A 17,220-nucleotide genomic window follows, 5' to 3' on the forward strand; every position below is an offset into this window, starting at 1 on the left:
TGTGTGTGTGTGTGTGTGTGTGTGTGAGAGAGAGAGAGAGAGAGAGAGAGAGAGAGAGAGAGAGAGAGAAAGAGAGAAATTCTTGTTAACTGCCCAGTCTCCTTACACTTTTATAATTCATTAGCAAAGACTGTATGTTTTCAGAATATCCACAGTGCTTTAACACTTATCATTAACTATCACATCACTTTAACACTTGCTGAATCGCTTTAATTTTTTTCCATTTTCTGTAATATTTGTGACTAGCTATTATTCCCCAGACCCTAAAAAAAAAAAAAAAAAACAAAACAAAACCCTGCCCAAAGTCCACATACATCCTAATAAATTCTGTGAATTAGTTTGTTTGTAGATAAGTTGTTTTTTAAATCATGACTTCATTATTTCAAAAGACCTACACACCTTATAAGGTATCTGACAGCCCAGTCTAATTCTCAGATAGTCTGAATGTGTAAATAGTTAATCTTGGCTGGGGAGGGGAGGGAGAGAACACATGTAAGGGAATTGTTAGCATTCTGGCATTTAATAACAAGCCCCGAAACTTCACATCTCTGCATCCATAAAGTTAAATTAATTTATCTTTTGTATCATAAAAATTTATTAGTCTGCAGTTGGAGTGGGGTCAGGGCAACAAGGCAGTTACAAGAGAGGCGGAAACAAGGTCAATAAGGAAGCCATGCAGCCATGCAGCAGAGTCTGATTATTTGAATCGGAATCTTGATATGAGAAAATACCAAACCTCTTAGCTTCATAAACCTGACCTAGAAAACTGTCAGGCAGGGGAGGTGGGCAGCACATGAAAGGGTGGGGGATTGCCAAAATAAATGCATGTCTCTTTTATCCGGCTGCCCCTACGGATCTGCAGTCATTTGGAATATAATTGCTTGGAAGCCTTGCATTCCACCAGCTCACCATTAAATGCAGATGAAGGAAAGTGGCAGCTGTTACCATCAAATTCCACAAATAAGAAGGGTCGGTGCAAATCTGTAAACAGCCCAAAAGATCCCACATGCCTTATGGGAAACTTGTCAAATCTCGTGAGCCAGAGATCATGAAAAGCTGGTGACCAGCAGACTTAAAGGTATCATCCTTGCCTGAGTCCACAGGGATTATTTTCTGACAACCCCTTTGTGGAGGTTTTGTTCCTCTGTGTTTGGGGTTTTGCCTAAGGTTTGGCATCTTTCTTCTCTGCTGTGAGGTTGTTTAAAGAGGCGTGAAGTCTGAGGAGGTCACTGGCTTCTTGAATTTCAGGAACTACAGAACACAGCAGCCTCGGAGGGCCAGGTGGTGGTCCTGGAATGCCGCGTCCGAGGAGCACCCCCTCTGCAGGTCCAGTGGTTCCGGCAAGGGAGGGAAATCCAAGACTCTCCAGACTTCAGAATTCTCCAGAAAAGTAAGGAAAGGTGTCCATTCTTCCGAGTTTCAGTTGGATATTCTCTGGTTTCATGAGAACTAAGAAGAATTTACCTGAACTGTTTTGCATTTTCCAAGTAGGATGAGACTACACAGTCTGTAATGTGCAGGGAGTACATTTAGCTGTGTAACTCAGCCCCTTTCTTTCTCCTCCCCCTTCCTCACAACGCCCTGTAAAAGTGGGATCAAAGGAACCTCTGTGATCATTCATCTACAGATGAAAACACCTCCCTAGATGAATGTCACCTCACTAGTTTCAGCCTTCTACGTGGACTTCACTCTATAACCGCTCTTGGTAACATAGTGTTGGTCACATGGTGTTATGTTGCGTGTGCCTGAGATAAAATGCCTCTTTCTTTAAGAAATGCCTTCAAATTGCTCCTGCAGTGTTACATGGTTGGACACTGCCTGCATTCAAAGGGCCGGGAGTAGATGCTCTTTCTCGTTCAAGATGTTCATGCAGTTGGCAGTCAATGCTGGAATTTGCCCCTTCCAAAATGCTGCTTGTGAAATCCGCAAAAGAATTGGCTTACCTCATGTCTATGGAAGAAAACAACAGCAACACCACAGTGACCCATTTAACGTGGAATAGATCCTTTAGAGCAGAAATTCCCAGATACTCACTTAATTGGACAAGTCATTTTAAGAGGCTCAGGAGTCGAAAGCCTGTCTGGGACTATGAAGTCTTTCTTACCCTTCCCCATGCACAGTGTTTCTGTATGCATGGAAATGGAAACTGAGTGGCTTCTGCCTTAACTCTGTCCTATGCAGAGATGGTCCACACCATTTCCATACATAAGGCCTAGCCAAAGAACGGGAGCAAAGCAGTAGGCTAATTATCGCTGTTCTAACACTCTGTCCCATTTTTGTCTCCTTTTTCATACAAACAGAACCGAGATCAACAGCTGAACCAGGTAAGAGTTTTCTCCTGTTCGGGGTCATGTATCTTTTGGGTTTCAGTGGGCCTTTGTTTCGATTTTAAAGTCGCACACCACACTGAATGATGTTTTTGCAGTCTCTTAGAAACATGAAACCATCTTCAAAACAACGTCGTCTTTATCATGGGCTCTGTGCACTGCAATTCTCATTTTTATTAGTAAAACATGCCGCTTGGACAAGAAAGCTGGGCTTGGTGACTTATGGCCTTTTCAACTATAGTGTTTTACACTTAGACTCATGATCCAAAAGAAAAACTTTCTAAAATTTCAGCAGACAAGAGAAATTTGTTGCTGACCAGAACCTGCTCTAAGACTCCACAGCGTAGAATGTGCTGGGAGAGAGCCCCAGTGAACCCTCAGGCACCGTCCACCTGCCTAGAGCCATAAACTTTTACTATTTTGCAAGCTTGACAAAAGTCACCATGCCCTGGGATCTCTCTTCATTACCAGGTCACCTGATCTCCCCCGAGTGCTCTGTGGTCCAGGAGTGTGGGAGATGACTGCTCCTCTGCCTTTGACCCCTTGTATATTTATGACTCCCCAGGGACCCAAATACTATGTGTCCAGGTATTTCATAGTACGTACCCTACACACACAAGACTGTTTTCTTTTGTATTTTTCCCATCAGCAAAGACACAGCCCCACTATTTCTTCACAGAGGTTAGAAAAATATGTCATTTCCCTGTTTCGGCTGTTTAGGCTTCTGCTGCAGCAGCAAGCAGATCCTGCCAAATGTGCCTTGGGAGCCATGGCCCTGCCCTGACCCTTGCCTGGGAATTTGAGGGTTCCCAGTTAGCAGGACACAGTACTGTTTTCTGTCCCCTGAGCCTGTCACATTTGAGTACCAGGTCATTAAAAGCACAGCACTCCCCTATGAGGACCAGAAGTTGAAAGGATGATTCTTAACCTCCTTTGGGAATGACTAGAATCGATCTAGTAGCTTCTGAGTTACAACTAGGGCATGCCACCCCATTCAGTGCTATGGGGGCTACCACATTAAAAACTGCAGTCACTTTCCAGGCTGTGGGAACAGACCACTTTATGATATGTTTGTGATATGTCTTTGTATAGAATTGAATAATGCTAGATCCCAATGTATGGAATGTCTGAGAATAAATCGCTTGTAGGAGAGCGTATGGAAATCACATAGGTCGTAAAGTTGCATTGTTCGCATTTACTGTTTCAGACAGTAGCAGGTAAGTAGATGATAAATGAGTAGGCATGTTTTTATAGAGGGCAAACTGAATATTTCCCTGGGTTACTATGTGTAACACAGGCAAGTTATCTTTCTCAATGGTTTAAATAGAAATAACACTAAAATCGTAGACCAAAATTTCTAAAATTTGCATGAGTTTAGTCCTATTTTGGTATTGAGCTTTGTACTTGGGACCACATCTGCAGCTCTCTCCACTGTCTTCGTCTACCGAGGCTGATGATAATTTCTCAGATGTCTCCTGTAATCAAAGCCATAAAATCATAAGTTAGCTATCTCAGTTTCCAAAGTATTATCTTGCAATTGCATGATTTAGTTTTGTGTACATGTGTGTTTGAGCATTGGGAAAAGTCAATGGAAGGCTGGGAGATAAGTGTGAAGACCTGAAACCCAATCCCCTGAATGCATAGAAAAAAAAAGCCGGGATGGTGGCTGTAACTCCAGTGATGGGGTGGGCAGAAAAAGATGGATTCCTGAACCTCATTGGTCCACTAGCCAAACTGAATCCATGAGGTTTCCATTCAGTAAGAAAGCCCATTTCAAAAACTAAAGGTAGAAGGTTCAGTGGTCAAGAGTACTTGCTGCTCTTGCACAGAACCATGGTTTGGCTCCTAGCAACCACATGGTATCTCATAACCATTTGTAACTTCAGTTCTGGTGGTTACAAGGCCCTCTCCTTGCCTCCACGGGCAGTCCACACACATGGTGACTTACATGCAGGCCAAGCACTGATACATATACAATAAAATAAATCTTTTAAAATATAAACAAACAAACAAATAAATAGTGTGGAGAGCAATCAAGGAAACATGCCCAGTGCCAACCTCTACAAACATGCATACTCATGTACTCACACACACATACACTAACACACACACATACACACACACACACACACACCACCATCAAAAAAGTAAAAGAAAACACTCAGAATACACTGAGGACAAGTAAATTTGGATGATGAGGGCTAACAGAAACAGCTCCCACTGCTGCCTCCCTCCCCTCCCCACTCCACCCATAGCCAGCCTTAGTATTCCGGTTACAGCTTGTGTCTTTTTAACACACCTAAGTCTGATCATGAGTTACTTAACAAAAGTTGTTCTGAACGCTTCAGACCTGTGAAAATCACTTAAATGCCTGTTGGCTAAATAGCCATGTCGTGTCTGAAAGTTGAAGGCATAAAAGGCATTCCGCTAGGCCTCCACACCCTAGCAATGTGTATAAGACTTTCCTCTCCATGTTTGCTGAATTTTCTCATTTTCCTCTTCCCTTTAATTATATCTAAAAGTATTTTAAGACAACAGAATCCCCTATCCTGACCATAATAACAGTATACCTTGGCAGAGCAATATTTCAAGAAAATTTGTCAATATAAGGAAAAAAAAATGTAGTCAGGAACTATTAAAAAAGAAGACGAGCTTCTCCTTCTCCCTGGTACTTTTGCCACCAACATATTTGCCACAGCTACTAGGTTGTTCTTCTCATCTTTGCAATGGACCATCAATACATTCTACCTTGGGAGATTTACAGTTATTATTCAGTATTAAATAAGACCCATGGTCATAGTTATTAAACAAATAAAAAAATTAACAAAAGCGTGGCTATTCATGTGACTGCTTATGTGAATTGTATGGAATATACACTACAAGCCTATTTTAAAACACATTCATATTTAAACAAAAAAAGTTGAGCATGCCTAATAAAACGAAGTGTGACTTATTTCCTAATTTCCAAATGTTTCCCTGCCTTGACCATGAAAGTTCCATATCAAGGGAGCTTGTGTGTGTAAAAGTTTGTGTGTGTGTCTATGTGTGTGTATTCAAATTACTTACTTCCCTTGAATATCCTGATTGGTTACTACTTCTAACCAGCCACTAGTATACTCATCTACATAGACTGAATGTAGGGCCCTGCTTCTCTGATATCCGTATCTTAATCACTGTTAAGTAGAAAGAGAAAAATGCACATGGCCACAGTACATCTGAGACAGGAGATAATTTTTATAGGACCCAGTCAGTGATGTTTTCCAAATGCTAAAACATAAATAGCCTTTGAAATCTGGGACAGTATTTAAACAGACTTTATGACACCCTCTTCCCTTCCTCTCACATAGCTCTTCGTACCTGATCGCTCTCATCTCTGTCTCTCCCTATCCTCCATCCTTCCTTCCCTCCCTTTTGCATTCTCTATCAACTCCCTCATTCTTATCCAGTTTTCCTTTTCACTCTCCTTATTATTCATGGATAAGATGCTTTAAGGCTCTAAAAATAAGGTTGAAATTCCCTAGGATCTAGATATGAGCCCATTAGAATTACACATTTAGATAAAGAAAGAAATAGTTGATTCCTTTCCCCATGCATTTGTGCAACTGGAACAGGTTTTTCTTGTCACTTCTGCGCTGTGTCTGTCTAATGTGTTTTGCACTCCCCTCTCTGTCTAGACAGGAGTCAGCTTCGTCACAAATCTTTTCAGACTGCTTTGTGAATTAATAGCTAGTCAGCTTACTTAAGACCAACATTGGTTTGTCATATTACCTGCCTGGTCTCCTTTTTTGACATTCTAACTCTACCCTGATTGTATCCTTCAAAGACTAATGTGGGGTAAGAGGATGAAGACTCATTCACAGATGTTAATACTCGGGCTGTTACTCAGCTGTCTGGAAACAGCCACAGACTGTCTTGAGTTGCTTCAGTAGCATTGTCTCATGGTCTAATGGCATGTGAAATGAAAGCCACAAAAAAAAAAAAAAAAAAAAAAAAAAAAAAAAAAAAAAACGTGGGCTGGGAAAAACACATACACTGTTTCCTACTTTCTTTTAAAAGATTTATTTATTTATGTGTACGTGTATCTATGTACATGTCTGTGCACACATGTGTGGGTACCTTGTGAGTCCAGGAGAGGCCATAAGATCCTCCTGGAGATGTAATTACAGGCTGTTGTGAGCCACCTGGGTGTTAGAAACTGAACCCCAGCCCTCTGCAGGAGAAGCACGGGCACTCAGGAGGCAGAGGCAAGCTGATCTCTATGAGTTTGGGGCCAACCTGGTCTATAGAGTGATTTCCAAGAGAGCCAGGGCTACAAAGAGAAACCCTGTCTCAAACAAAACAGAGCAAAAATACAAAACAAATAAACAAACAAACAAAAACACTTATCTCTTTTTCAGTATGACTCTCTATTTATCAATGTACCCTATCCTACATCCTTGTCCGTGTGTGTGCTTCAAAACGTGAGGGAAATTCCAGTAGCTGAATGTCCTAAGGACTGAGTTTGTGAGGCAGCAACTGTGCAGACGCCTCCTCTGAGGCCAGTAGGTTGTACACAGTTGAGATTAAGTTTTAAGTTAGAATAGTGGCTGTGTTTGACAAAACTAGCCCACGTGGAACCCGTGTTTGTGTTTCGCTTACTGTATGACAGACCACCCAGGGGACCTCTCCATCAGGGCTGTGTCAAAGGCGTGGAGTTTTTGACAGGGACACCTTGATACTTGATATCTGACAGATAGACTGCAACAACTAGCTAAAAAGTGTTTACGTTTTTAAACAATGGGGCAACGTCCTTTTAATGCTATGTGACAACAGTTTTGTAAAACCGAGTTTTTGATGGATCAATGCCAAAAAAAAAGAAAAGTACTTCTGAAAATATATATGGGAATGAGCTTTGCTGTATCCAAGCTGACTGCACAGGGGTTGTATAGTCACTAGCTAATGCTCACATCTATTAAAATGCAATTGTGATTATTTAAGAGCGGAAGGGAATGAATTTTTCATTTAATGCGTGTATGTTTTGGCAACAGTATTTAATGTGTTCTGATGGAAGTTATGAAGTTCTGTGGGAATAACAAGCTAATTTGTGGAACTAGTAGGCTTATCTGTTGGCTTAGATAACTATTAAAAAGTAGTAATATCAACTACTTAAGGCAGTGAATCTCAACCTGTGGGTCGTATCCCTGTGCGGGTCGCATATCAGATATCCTGCATATCAGATATTTATATTATGATCCATAACAGTAGCAAAATTACAGCTATGATGTAGTAAGGAAATGATTTTAGGGTTGGGGGTTACCACAACATGAAGGACTGTATTAAAGGGTCTCGGCATTAGGAAGGTTGAAAACCACTGACATAAGTTCTCAGAGCCCAAGGCAGTTTACTGTAGTCTTGAGAGGAGCAAGCTTCCTTGAAGGTACTTTTGAGTGTGCACTGACAGGAAAATGTATCAAGCTGAGCAGATAGATTGCAAGTTGCCTGAAGTAAATGTTTCCAAAGAAATAAGAGCAAAAGAAAGGAAGGAGGGGAGGAAAGGAGGGAGGGAGGGAGGGAGGGAGGAAGGAAAAGAGGTTGAGAAATGGCTCATTCAGTGAAGTGCTGTGAAGCACAGTGCTGTGCAACCCTGAAGACCTAAATTTAGATCCCTAGAGCCCACATTTTAAAAGGAAGGCATTGTGGTGCATCTGTCAGCCTGATCTAGAAAGATGGAGATGGATCCTCAGGGCTCATTAGCCAGCCAGCCTAGAAAAACAGATTCAGGTTGAGTGGGAGACTTCTGTGTTTTTAAAAAAATTAAGATGATGAACTACTAAATCACAATGCTAGGCATGGCTCTCTGGCCTCCACATACATACATACACACACACACACACACACACACACACACACATATGTATATATATATATATATATATATATATATATATATATATATATATATGCTGAAGACAAAGAAAGGGGGATGGAGAAAGGGAGGGAGGGAAGACTTCAACCCCTTCATGTACCTTCTTCACCTTGTAGAATGTTCACTTGTAAACTTTGCCTCTTTTGGCAGAGACTAAAAATAAAACTCTGCTGTGGACAATCTGAATACCTAGGAAGAAAAAGAAGTTGAGGGTGATTTTTGGAGTTTCTTCTCCATAGACTCTACCTAAACTACAAAACCAGGAAAGTTTCTAGTCAGCTCAGAACCACTTCAGAAAAGCAGGAGTAAAAGACATCGAAGAGGCAACTAATTCCCCAGAGCAACATGGCAATAACAGATTTGCAAAGAGAAGATGTAGAATAAAACAAGCACTTAAAAGTTAGTCCTCAAACAGATGAAAAAGTCAGTGACCTGAGAACTTAAACCAAAAGGCTATTTTAAACAAAAGTAGAGAACATTTTGAAAATAAGAGTTTTTGAAATGAAAAAAGAAAGAAAAGAAAAGAAATGGTAGTAGAAACAAACATTGAGGAGACACACACATACACACACGCACACACATAAAAACACATCTAACAGAGAACAGGGTGGAAAGGTAGAAAAAGCAGAGAAAGGGAAAGGCACAATATATAGTTGAGATTCCAGGAGGAGGAAGGAAAGACAGAAGAGAAAGGCATTGTCAAAGAAAGGATTCAAAAAGGCTTCAAAGAAAGTGTGGTCAGTAAAGCACTTTCCATGCAAGCCTGAGGCCTTTAGTTCAGATTCCCAAGCACCCACAGAGCAGCTGGGCTTGGAAGTGCCTGTCTTTAAACCCAAAGTAACCCCAAAGCTGAGCAACAGAGCTTGGTGAATCCCTGGGCTTTGCTGGCTAGCCAATCTAGCCAATCAGAAATCTATAGAGTCAATATCTCAAAAAATAAGGGGGAGAGCAACCAAGGGAGATGAGCTAACATTCACCTCTTTCCCCAACATGAATCGACATATGCAAGAGCATGTACACACAAACGGAGACAGACACACACACTACATGTTTACACAAACAGATTCACCAAATTTAAAGCCATTAACTTCCAGATTGAAAATCCACACCAACTGTGCAATAAGTGGAATGAGTTCAGAGCTGGGCACGTCCCTGTGGAGGTCAGGATATCCAGGATAAAGAGACTACTGAAGGAGCATGTCCCCGGGGAACTCAGAAAGGCTCAGGCTTCTCAGCAGCCACATTAGACACAAAGAGATCATGAAGTGAAAGCTTCAAATGCAAAATGATCCAAACTTGGACTCCTACCCAGGTGTCCAGGTCCTGTGAAAATATCTCCAGACTTTCAAGGTCTCAAAAATGTTCTGCCACAATCTGCAAAGAAGGATGCTCTCTTCCACAGCCAGAGAGCTAAACCAGAAAGAGCAAGATGCAGATGTGGAGAACAGGAAGCAGGGATCAAGGGGATCCTCCAGGGGTAAGCCAGCTGTGTGACGGAGGAGGGCAAGTCCCTCTTGCAGACTGCAGGGCGTGAAGCAGGAGACAACCCCACCACAAACCCTCCGAGGCTGTCTGCACCAGCAGTTTCACTCCCCAGTTGCTTCTGTCTTTTGCTGTGATGACAGAATGGCTGGATGACAGAGCTGGTTTTCCCTGTTGGGTTGTCCTGAACTCTCTTCCACGGACTGACACTGGTAGCAGCAGAAGACGCTCACGTTAACCCACAGAAGAGGTCTGTTTTGTCCTAGTCCTGAGATCTGAGGTCTGGCCCTGTTGAATTTAGGAGCATGAGGTAACTGTTAGGTGTCCAGGTTGTGTCCACACTTAGCCCCACCAGCCCGCTCCCAATGAGAGGAGTGTCACATTTTCCAAGGCTCAAAATGTTGCCAGCTAAGTGCCGCTGTGCTTTTGTTGGTTTTAAATTCAGGAAAGATGACATTAGTTTATGGCCTAAGATAGTAGCTGGGGGCTTTTTTTTTTTTTTTTAAATAGTGATGAAGTTGGACTTACAGTACAAGTCTTTAAATAACAGCTATATGTGCTTGATGCCTAGTACACAGACCATCAAAGTAAATATTATCTCCAAAGGAGGAGGATTAAATTTTAGAAGAACATGCAAGCCATTTCTAGCATGCCAGTATGATTTATTTCTTCAAGTTGATAAATGCATAGGAGTTCATTTCATTAACTGGCCCTACCCTGCACATGTTACGTGTCCTTCTCTGTATGTGGGAAGAACTGGCCATCTTGGATGATCATTGGAATATGCTGATACCTGCATTGCGTGTATACCTGCAGATGCTGGGTTTCTTCCCCATTGAGTCTAGCGAGAGTCTATTTATTTATTTATTTATTTATTTTTTATTCTTTGGTAATAGTTGTGTTTACCAAACCATGTGGTTTAAAAAGCAAAAGCTGTTAGGGACTCCTGATAAAAATGTAAAAGGCTGCAAAGGGAGAGATGTGTGAAACAGTGTCCTGAGGACCCAGGGGCCAAGTGATCTCACCCTTACTGCTTCTTTGTTGTATGAGTTTCTGCAAACTTAGTGTCTGTTTGTAGGTTACCAAGTGGTAAATATATCCAGGAACTATAATGAGATTCGGGCCTGCTGTCTGCTGCAATTGAATAATTTTTAGAGGTTAATTTTTGAAAAGTATTTATTACCAATTAAAATAATTTCTGGCTTAGTAATTTACTAGATGCCCTCAAATCACAACCCTAGGATATCAAATTTAGGAAAATTGAGTTAAAATGAATGACAATTAAAGTTATTAATAACCTTAGACTTTTCCATTTGTATTGGAGACAGTTTTTGGAACAAACCAGAAAGCCTTTAACTCCCTTTATTTGACACAACCAATCATTTTCTGACTTCAGTTCTTACCAGAATTTCTTTTACAGATGTTTTAGGGGCCTTTATTTAAGTAAGTTGCAATCAGATGGAAATTCCACATTACAACCTGCCACATCCCATTTCCTTGTGGCTCGCTTCATGTTTAATGATATACAAACCATGCAAGCCATGATGCTCCTTTCATGCTTCAAAACATGAGCCTCTAGTCCTAGCGGGAGATGCTTTCTAACGGAAGCAAAGAAAATAACCTTGAGTACATGGAGTTAACACAACATTAAAATCACTGTGACGTCACAAATAACATCCCAATGCTGTCTGTTTACTTTTGTTCTCTAAGTCATAACTTTTCTAGATATTCAGTTGGCTACAACCATGTGCAGGTCTGTGTCTTATATTTTACATAGCATTTCTGGAAATTTATATAAAATAAGTCCTGTTTGATCAGATTGGAATTACCAAAGAAACTTGTAGGAACATGAGTCTTTAGCAGACAGTCTTTTGTGAAGAAAATATTTTTTTCTTCCATCTAAATTTACCTGTGCATGTATTAAAAAAAAATAATTCTGAGGAGGCTGTCATATATTAAGTGCTAGGAACACAAGCCATAAATAAAACACAACAAAAACTGATAAAATAACTACTCAATAAATGATTTCATTTTAGTTGAAAGCAGTTCTCCAATCCCCAAAATCACAGTTAGGGGAAACTCTGACCAAGTCTAGTTTTTAAAGAAAGGAGGGAAGTGGATGCTAAGATAGATCTTATGGATACAAGGAAGGCAGCAGCAAAAACCGCTGCTTAAGGACAGGAGCTGAATGCTCAGAAGACAAGAGATCAAAAACCTGGGACCAGCCTGGCATGAGCAGGACTTCTGCTGCCTCATCCCAGGCCTTGACTTTATTTTCAAATCACACAAGCACCAGGAAATCGTAAGGTTTTCATCTTGTTAGCTATTCAGGTGAGAGGAGGCCATTGTGTAAAAAAAAACAAAAAACCAACAAACTCTTCTGTTTTCTTTAAGAAGGCATAACTTAGAAAAGCCCAGACTCTTAGAAGGGATGGGAAAGGAGTATCACCGTTCCCTACAAGTCATTAAGATGCTGGGAGGTGGCTCAAGGGGTAAGAGCACTTGCTGCACAAACATGAGGACCTGAATTTGAATTCAAAGGGCCCGGATGAAAAGCTGGATGTGGTTGTGCATACACCTATAGCCCAAGCACCTAGTGGGCAGAGACAGAAGCTGAGCTTCAGCTTAGTCACTGCCAACTTCACTCCTGGTTCAGTGAGAAACTGTATCAAGGGAACAAGGAAGAAGACGGTAGAGACAGAGCTAGATACCCGAAGCTCTTTTCTGCCTTCTGTGCATATGCATGGGTGCCCTTCCCTGCACACACACACACACACACACACACACACACTCACTCACACGCCTGAATGCTCAATGCTGCTGGAAGCCCATAACTCAGAGACAGCCATTGCCTGAGGGTGTTTTCCACAACTTGGAAAGGGGTGCCTGTTCGTTCCTTCTAATGACAGCATATCCACATTGTAATATGCTCATGACTGATCCAAGGGATCTGGTATCTCATTAGTGGACATTCAGTTATCTCCTTGTCCATTTGAGAAACACTGGTTTATTAGGATATTGGAAAAGCTAATTAGAATTTTAAGCATTAAGAAACTGTTTCCAGACTTAAATCTTTCATTGCCTCCCTTTGCACAAGGCTCTTTATGTCATTAATGTGGAAAGAAAAACCAAACAACTATAGAGGCTTTGTGCTCTAGCAATAGGCAGTGCACCTGGTGCCAGGCCAGTCTCCTACCACAGAATTTGGACTACAATACTAATTAGCCATATTCTTGAGATCGAACCGGAACGAATGAGAGTTTTGGATCAGTCTATCTAAAATTTCTTAGAGCACAAACATCCTAGGTTTTATTTACCCCTTTCTGCTTTCATCCACATTTAATCCATTCCATAGCCACATGCATTCAACTAAAAAAAAAAAAAAAAAAAAAAGTTAGGTGGCTGGAGAGATGGTTCTACTGTTAAGATGCATCCCGCTGCTCTTCCAGAAAATCTGGGTTCATTCCCAGCACCTTATGGCAGCTTATGACTGTCTATAACTCCAGTTCCAGGGGATCTGACATCCTCACACAGATATACTACTACAGGAAAAACACCAATGCACAAAAAAATAAAAATAAATAAATCTTTTTTTTAAGCTCCAAGCACCTTGTACCTTTCCAGTTTTCCTCACTTCCAGAATGACTAATCACATGGATGTGGAGGCTCTAGCTTGAATTGTTGCAATACTTTCTACCCACTTCAACTGGAAAGCCAAGAGTGTGCATGGTATTGTCAAACCACACAAGGAGACTCATGGGCTTTCTGTCATTCTGTTATTTTCCTTCTATTTAGGAAGCTTTTTAATCAGATCATTGTGTCCTTTAAATGTGTCAGTGTCTTTTCAAACCCAGATCTAAAGCCCTTCCCTTTATATCTCAAACATTCAAGATAGCTGTATATTAAATAATCTGGGAACAAGGCTTAGGGCTATGGAGCAGTATTTATTTATTTATTTGTTTGTTTGTTTGTTTGTTTGTTTTCACATTTTTCAGTTTATTTTGGGCAATGAGGTGAGGCCACACCTTCGGGGAGTTCAGAGAACACTTGAAGAGTTGTTTCTCTCTTTCCTCTGGATGGGTTACAAGGATTGAAATCTTGTCCCCAGGCTTTGCACTAGGCACCCTTACCCCCTGAGCCATCTTGCCAACCCCAAGAAGCATTTGCCTTTTGACTGCTGCTGCAGTGGTGGTTCAAAGTGAGTCATCAAAGTGGATGATAACCACCTTTTATTTTTCAGTGCTGAGGATTAAACCCAGATACTTGTCCATGTTGGACAATTGGTCCTACCACAAAGCTACCATCCCCAGCCTTCATTTGCCACTAGCACTTTTTAAAATTAGCAGACTCAGGTATGATGGTACACATCTATAACTCCAGAGCAAACATGAGGCAGCAAGATTATGGTCTGAGCTACATAGAAAACCCAGATCTCAAAAATACAAAAAGGAGAAAATAAAGGGGGAGGGACCATGAGGTGGCTTCATGGGTAAAGGTTCTTCCTGTCAAAACTGACAAGCTGAGTTTGGTTTGCAGACTCCACATGGTGTGGGATGAGAATTTACTTCTTCGAGTTGTCCTCTGAAACCCACACGTGAGCTGTGGTGTGATTATGCACTCACACACATAAATAAAATCAAAATGTTAAGACAAAAAGTAGATGGATAAATAGTAGTGTGCCTAAGGTTAATGTTTTCTGTGACATTTTTGCCACTGTGAGTGTCTTCTTGCTTGTACATGTGTGTACATGTGTCTGTATGAATGTGTGTTTATAGTTTGTATACAAACATGTGCAGATTGGACATAAAGTGTATCTCTTGTACATTCTAATAAATGTTTAAAATTCACTCTTTGGAACTTTTCTCAAGACAAAAATCATCTGGAACACATATTAAAAAAAAAAAAATCTTTGGCTCCATGCCAGACCTGCTTAGTCACACTCTAGGTGATCGAAGAGGACTGAGAAGTCAGCAAATTTAGCAATCACTGCAGGTGATTGTTATCACCTGACAGGTCTGGGAAACACCACCATACAAGAGCCAAGATTCAAGAGTAAATTCAAGAGTAAAGGATCCTCTGCATCCAGGCTCATAAAAAAAAAAAAAAAATCAGCAGCCTTACCAAGAAGCTCTGACATTCTAGTTTTAAATTTAAATTTACACACATTTAAATAATGACAAAGGATCTTGAGCATCTATCAAGAGCTGACTGGGGCCTATTCATTTTTTTTAGCCTGTAGATTTTTCTTCTCTGTAAGTAGAATCACTAATTTTAAAATTGCAAAGTAGCTTATATGTAAATTAGACATCATAGCTTTGCCCAGTTCCCATGGTACATCTTGAGATAGGGGAACTTTTCTGGCTCAGAGGCAGGAAGGTGAATCTCCTTGGGTTTACATCTGCCTAGTCCTGTGCAGCTACCTATTTCATGCTACATGGTATTAATGACACACATTCTTGAACTGTGTTGTGGAATTAGTATGCAACCTAAATTTAGGTTTTTTTTGTTTTGTTTTGTTTTTTTAGCATCTTTTACCTTTTGCTTTTGTCAACACTACAGCAACTGGAGGAAAAAAACACTGCTAACTTTAAGCACAACAGTGTGTCTTTTTGTTTTGTTTGTTTTTGAGACAGGGTGGGTTTCTCTGTGTAGCTCTGCCTGTCCTGGAAATCACTCTGTAGACTAGGCTGGCCTAGAACCCAGAGATCTGCCTCTCAAGTACTGAGATTAAAGGTGTGCACTACCACACCTGTCTCCAAATGTGTCTTTTTTTTCTTTTTTCATTTCTATGTGCATTGGTGATTTGCCTGCATGTATGTCTGTGTGAGGGTGTCAGATCTTGGAGCTACAGACAGTTGTCAACTGCCATGTGGGTGCTAGGGATCGAACCTCCTGGGTCCTCTGAAAGAGCAGTCCATGCTCTTAACTGTTGAGCCATGCCTCCAGCCCCCCAAATGTGTCTTTTAAAGAACTATTTGGATCATAAAATTTAAAAATATAACTTGTGTTACTTATTGATGAGCTCTTGAAAGATTATCTCAGGGTTACTTTCCATCCTCAAAAGTCAGATATGGACCAAAGTTGCTTCATTCTTGCTTGCTGCAACACAATTCTGTGTGTTCATGCTATTTTGTCCCAAATGTGTTTTATATCATTTCAAAAGATGGCTCACCTTGCAACTTTTCAATAGTCAATATTTTTTATTGTTTATAACTCAGGAAGGTCCAGTGAGGCCATTATTTCAAAAGAACTCAAATATCTTCTAATTGAAATAACTATCATTGATTTCTCATGTGGTTTACTGTATTTTTCATGCATAAAGACAAAGTGAAAAAGATCTGCATAAATCAAAATAATTATCCGTCTATTATGTGTTCCTATATGTCTCAGTAATAAGGATGTACAGATATAAATGGAAATTTGTGTGTTTAAGTCTGTCTTAAATTTAAGGTAAAAGACCTGATAAGCTAGAATCAGATGAAAGGGGAAGAGGACCTCCCCTATCAGTGGACTTGGAGAGGGGCAGGGAGGAGATGAGGGAGGGAGGGTGAGATTGGGAGAGAATGAGAGAGGGGGCTACAGCTGGGATACAAAGCAAATATAATGTAATTCATATAAAAATTTTAATAAAAAATTAAGTTAAAACCTCATGAAAATTTTCAGCATAAATATTCAAGAGGTAAGAAGTTAAACACTCATTTGTACCTTTTAATTCTTATACCATGTATTTGTATAAAATTTTTATCATGTACACGTATTATATTCTCAAAACATATTTTTCATTTGCTGGTGTGGCAGGGAAGATTTGTCCTTTTTGTTGGATTGATTGATTTTGTGTGTGGGACCAGGTCTCATCTAACCCATGATAACTTGGCAAAGCTCTAGATTAGCTTTGAATTCCTGTTCCTCCTGCCCACACCTCCCATGAACTAAAATCACAAATGTGCCCAAAATATAAAGTCATAATTTATAAATATATGCAGAGGTCTTAATAAAAGGGAAAAGGGAAGATAATTCAGGAAACTGTTTAGTTTTGTCATTAGGAATTGAGTTGGGAGATTTTTAAAGCTACTAAGAAAAAATAGGGAAAAAGAATAAACAAGACCTTGTCTTCATGGTTATACAATAATTATGGAATATCTAATATCTGGTCAGATTTAAAAGGTCAACCTGTACTTTAATTCCTCCTGAACTCTGAAATAAATATAAACACCAAAATATATTTGCTTCTTTTTCTCTTCTATTTTTTTAAATTGCCTAAAATGTTTAATTCTTTCCTAATTCCACCTTTTATTTAAAGAAATATTTACATTTAGCAAACTGGAGCTTTTTGATAAGTCCTCCCACTTCTCATGCTGACTGGCCTGTCTTTGAAGGCAGCACAGTTCTGAAGAAAACAGAGAAGGAAGCCTAGGCACACCTTCTTGACATGTGAGCACATGGGCATTAGGCCTGTAAACTCTGGATTTGGAATCCACATGGAGAATTTCAAATTCGAGTTCTTCC

At 40.3% G+C, this 17,220-nt stretch overlaps 1 protein-coding gene across 1 annotated transcript in view; it reads left to right on the plus strand.

Moving 5' to 3' along the window:
- Positions 1-17,220, plus strand: part of Palld (palladin, cytoskeletal associated protein) — a 373,952-nt gene that overhangs the window by 176,988 nt on the left and 179,744 nt on the right. Inside the window, exons 6-7 of the mRNA XM_055597882.1 lie at positions 1,249-1,390; positions 2,301-2,324. Coding sequence (XP_055453857.1) covers positions 1,249-1,390; positions 2,301-2,324 — 166 coding nt within the window. The remainder of the gene's footprint in view (positions 1-1,248; positions 1,391-2,300; positions 2,325-17,220) is intronic.

This window comes from Psammomys obesus, unplaced genomic scaffold, assembly GCF_907164565.1.
Source record: "Psammomys obesus unplaced genomic scaffold, mPsaObe1.curated_primary_1811, whole genome shotgun sequence".
Classification (NCBI taxonomy): domain Eukaryota; kingdom Metazoa; phylum Chordata; class Mammalia; order Rodentia; family Muridae; genus Psammomys; species Psammomys obesus.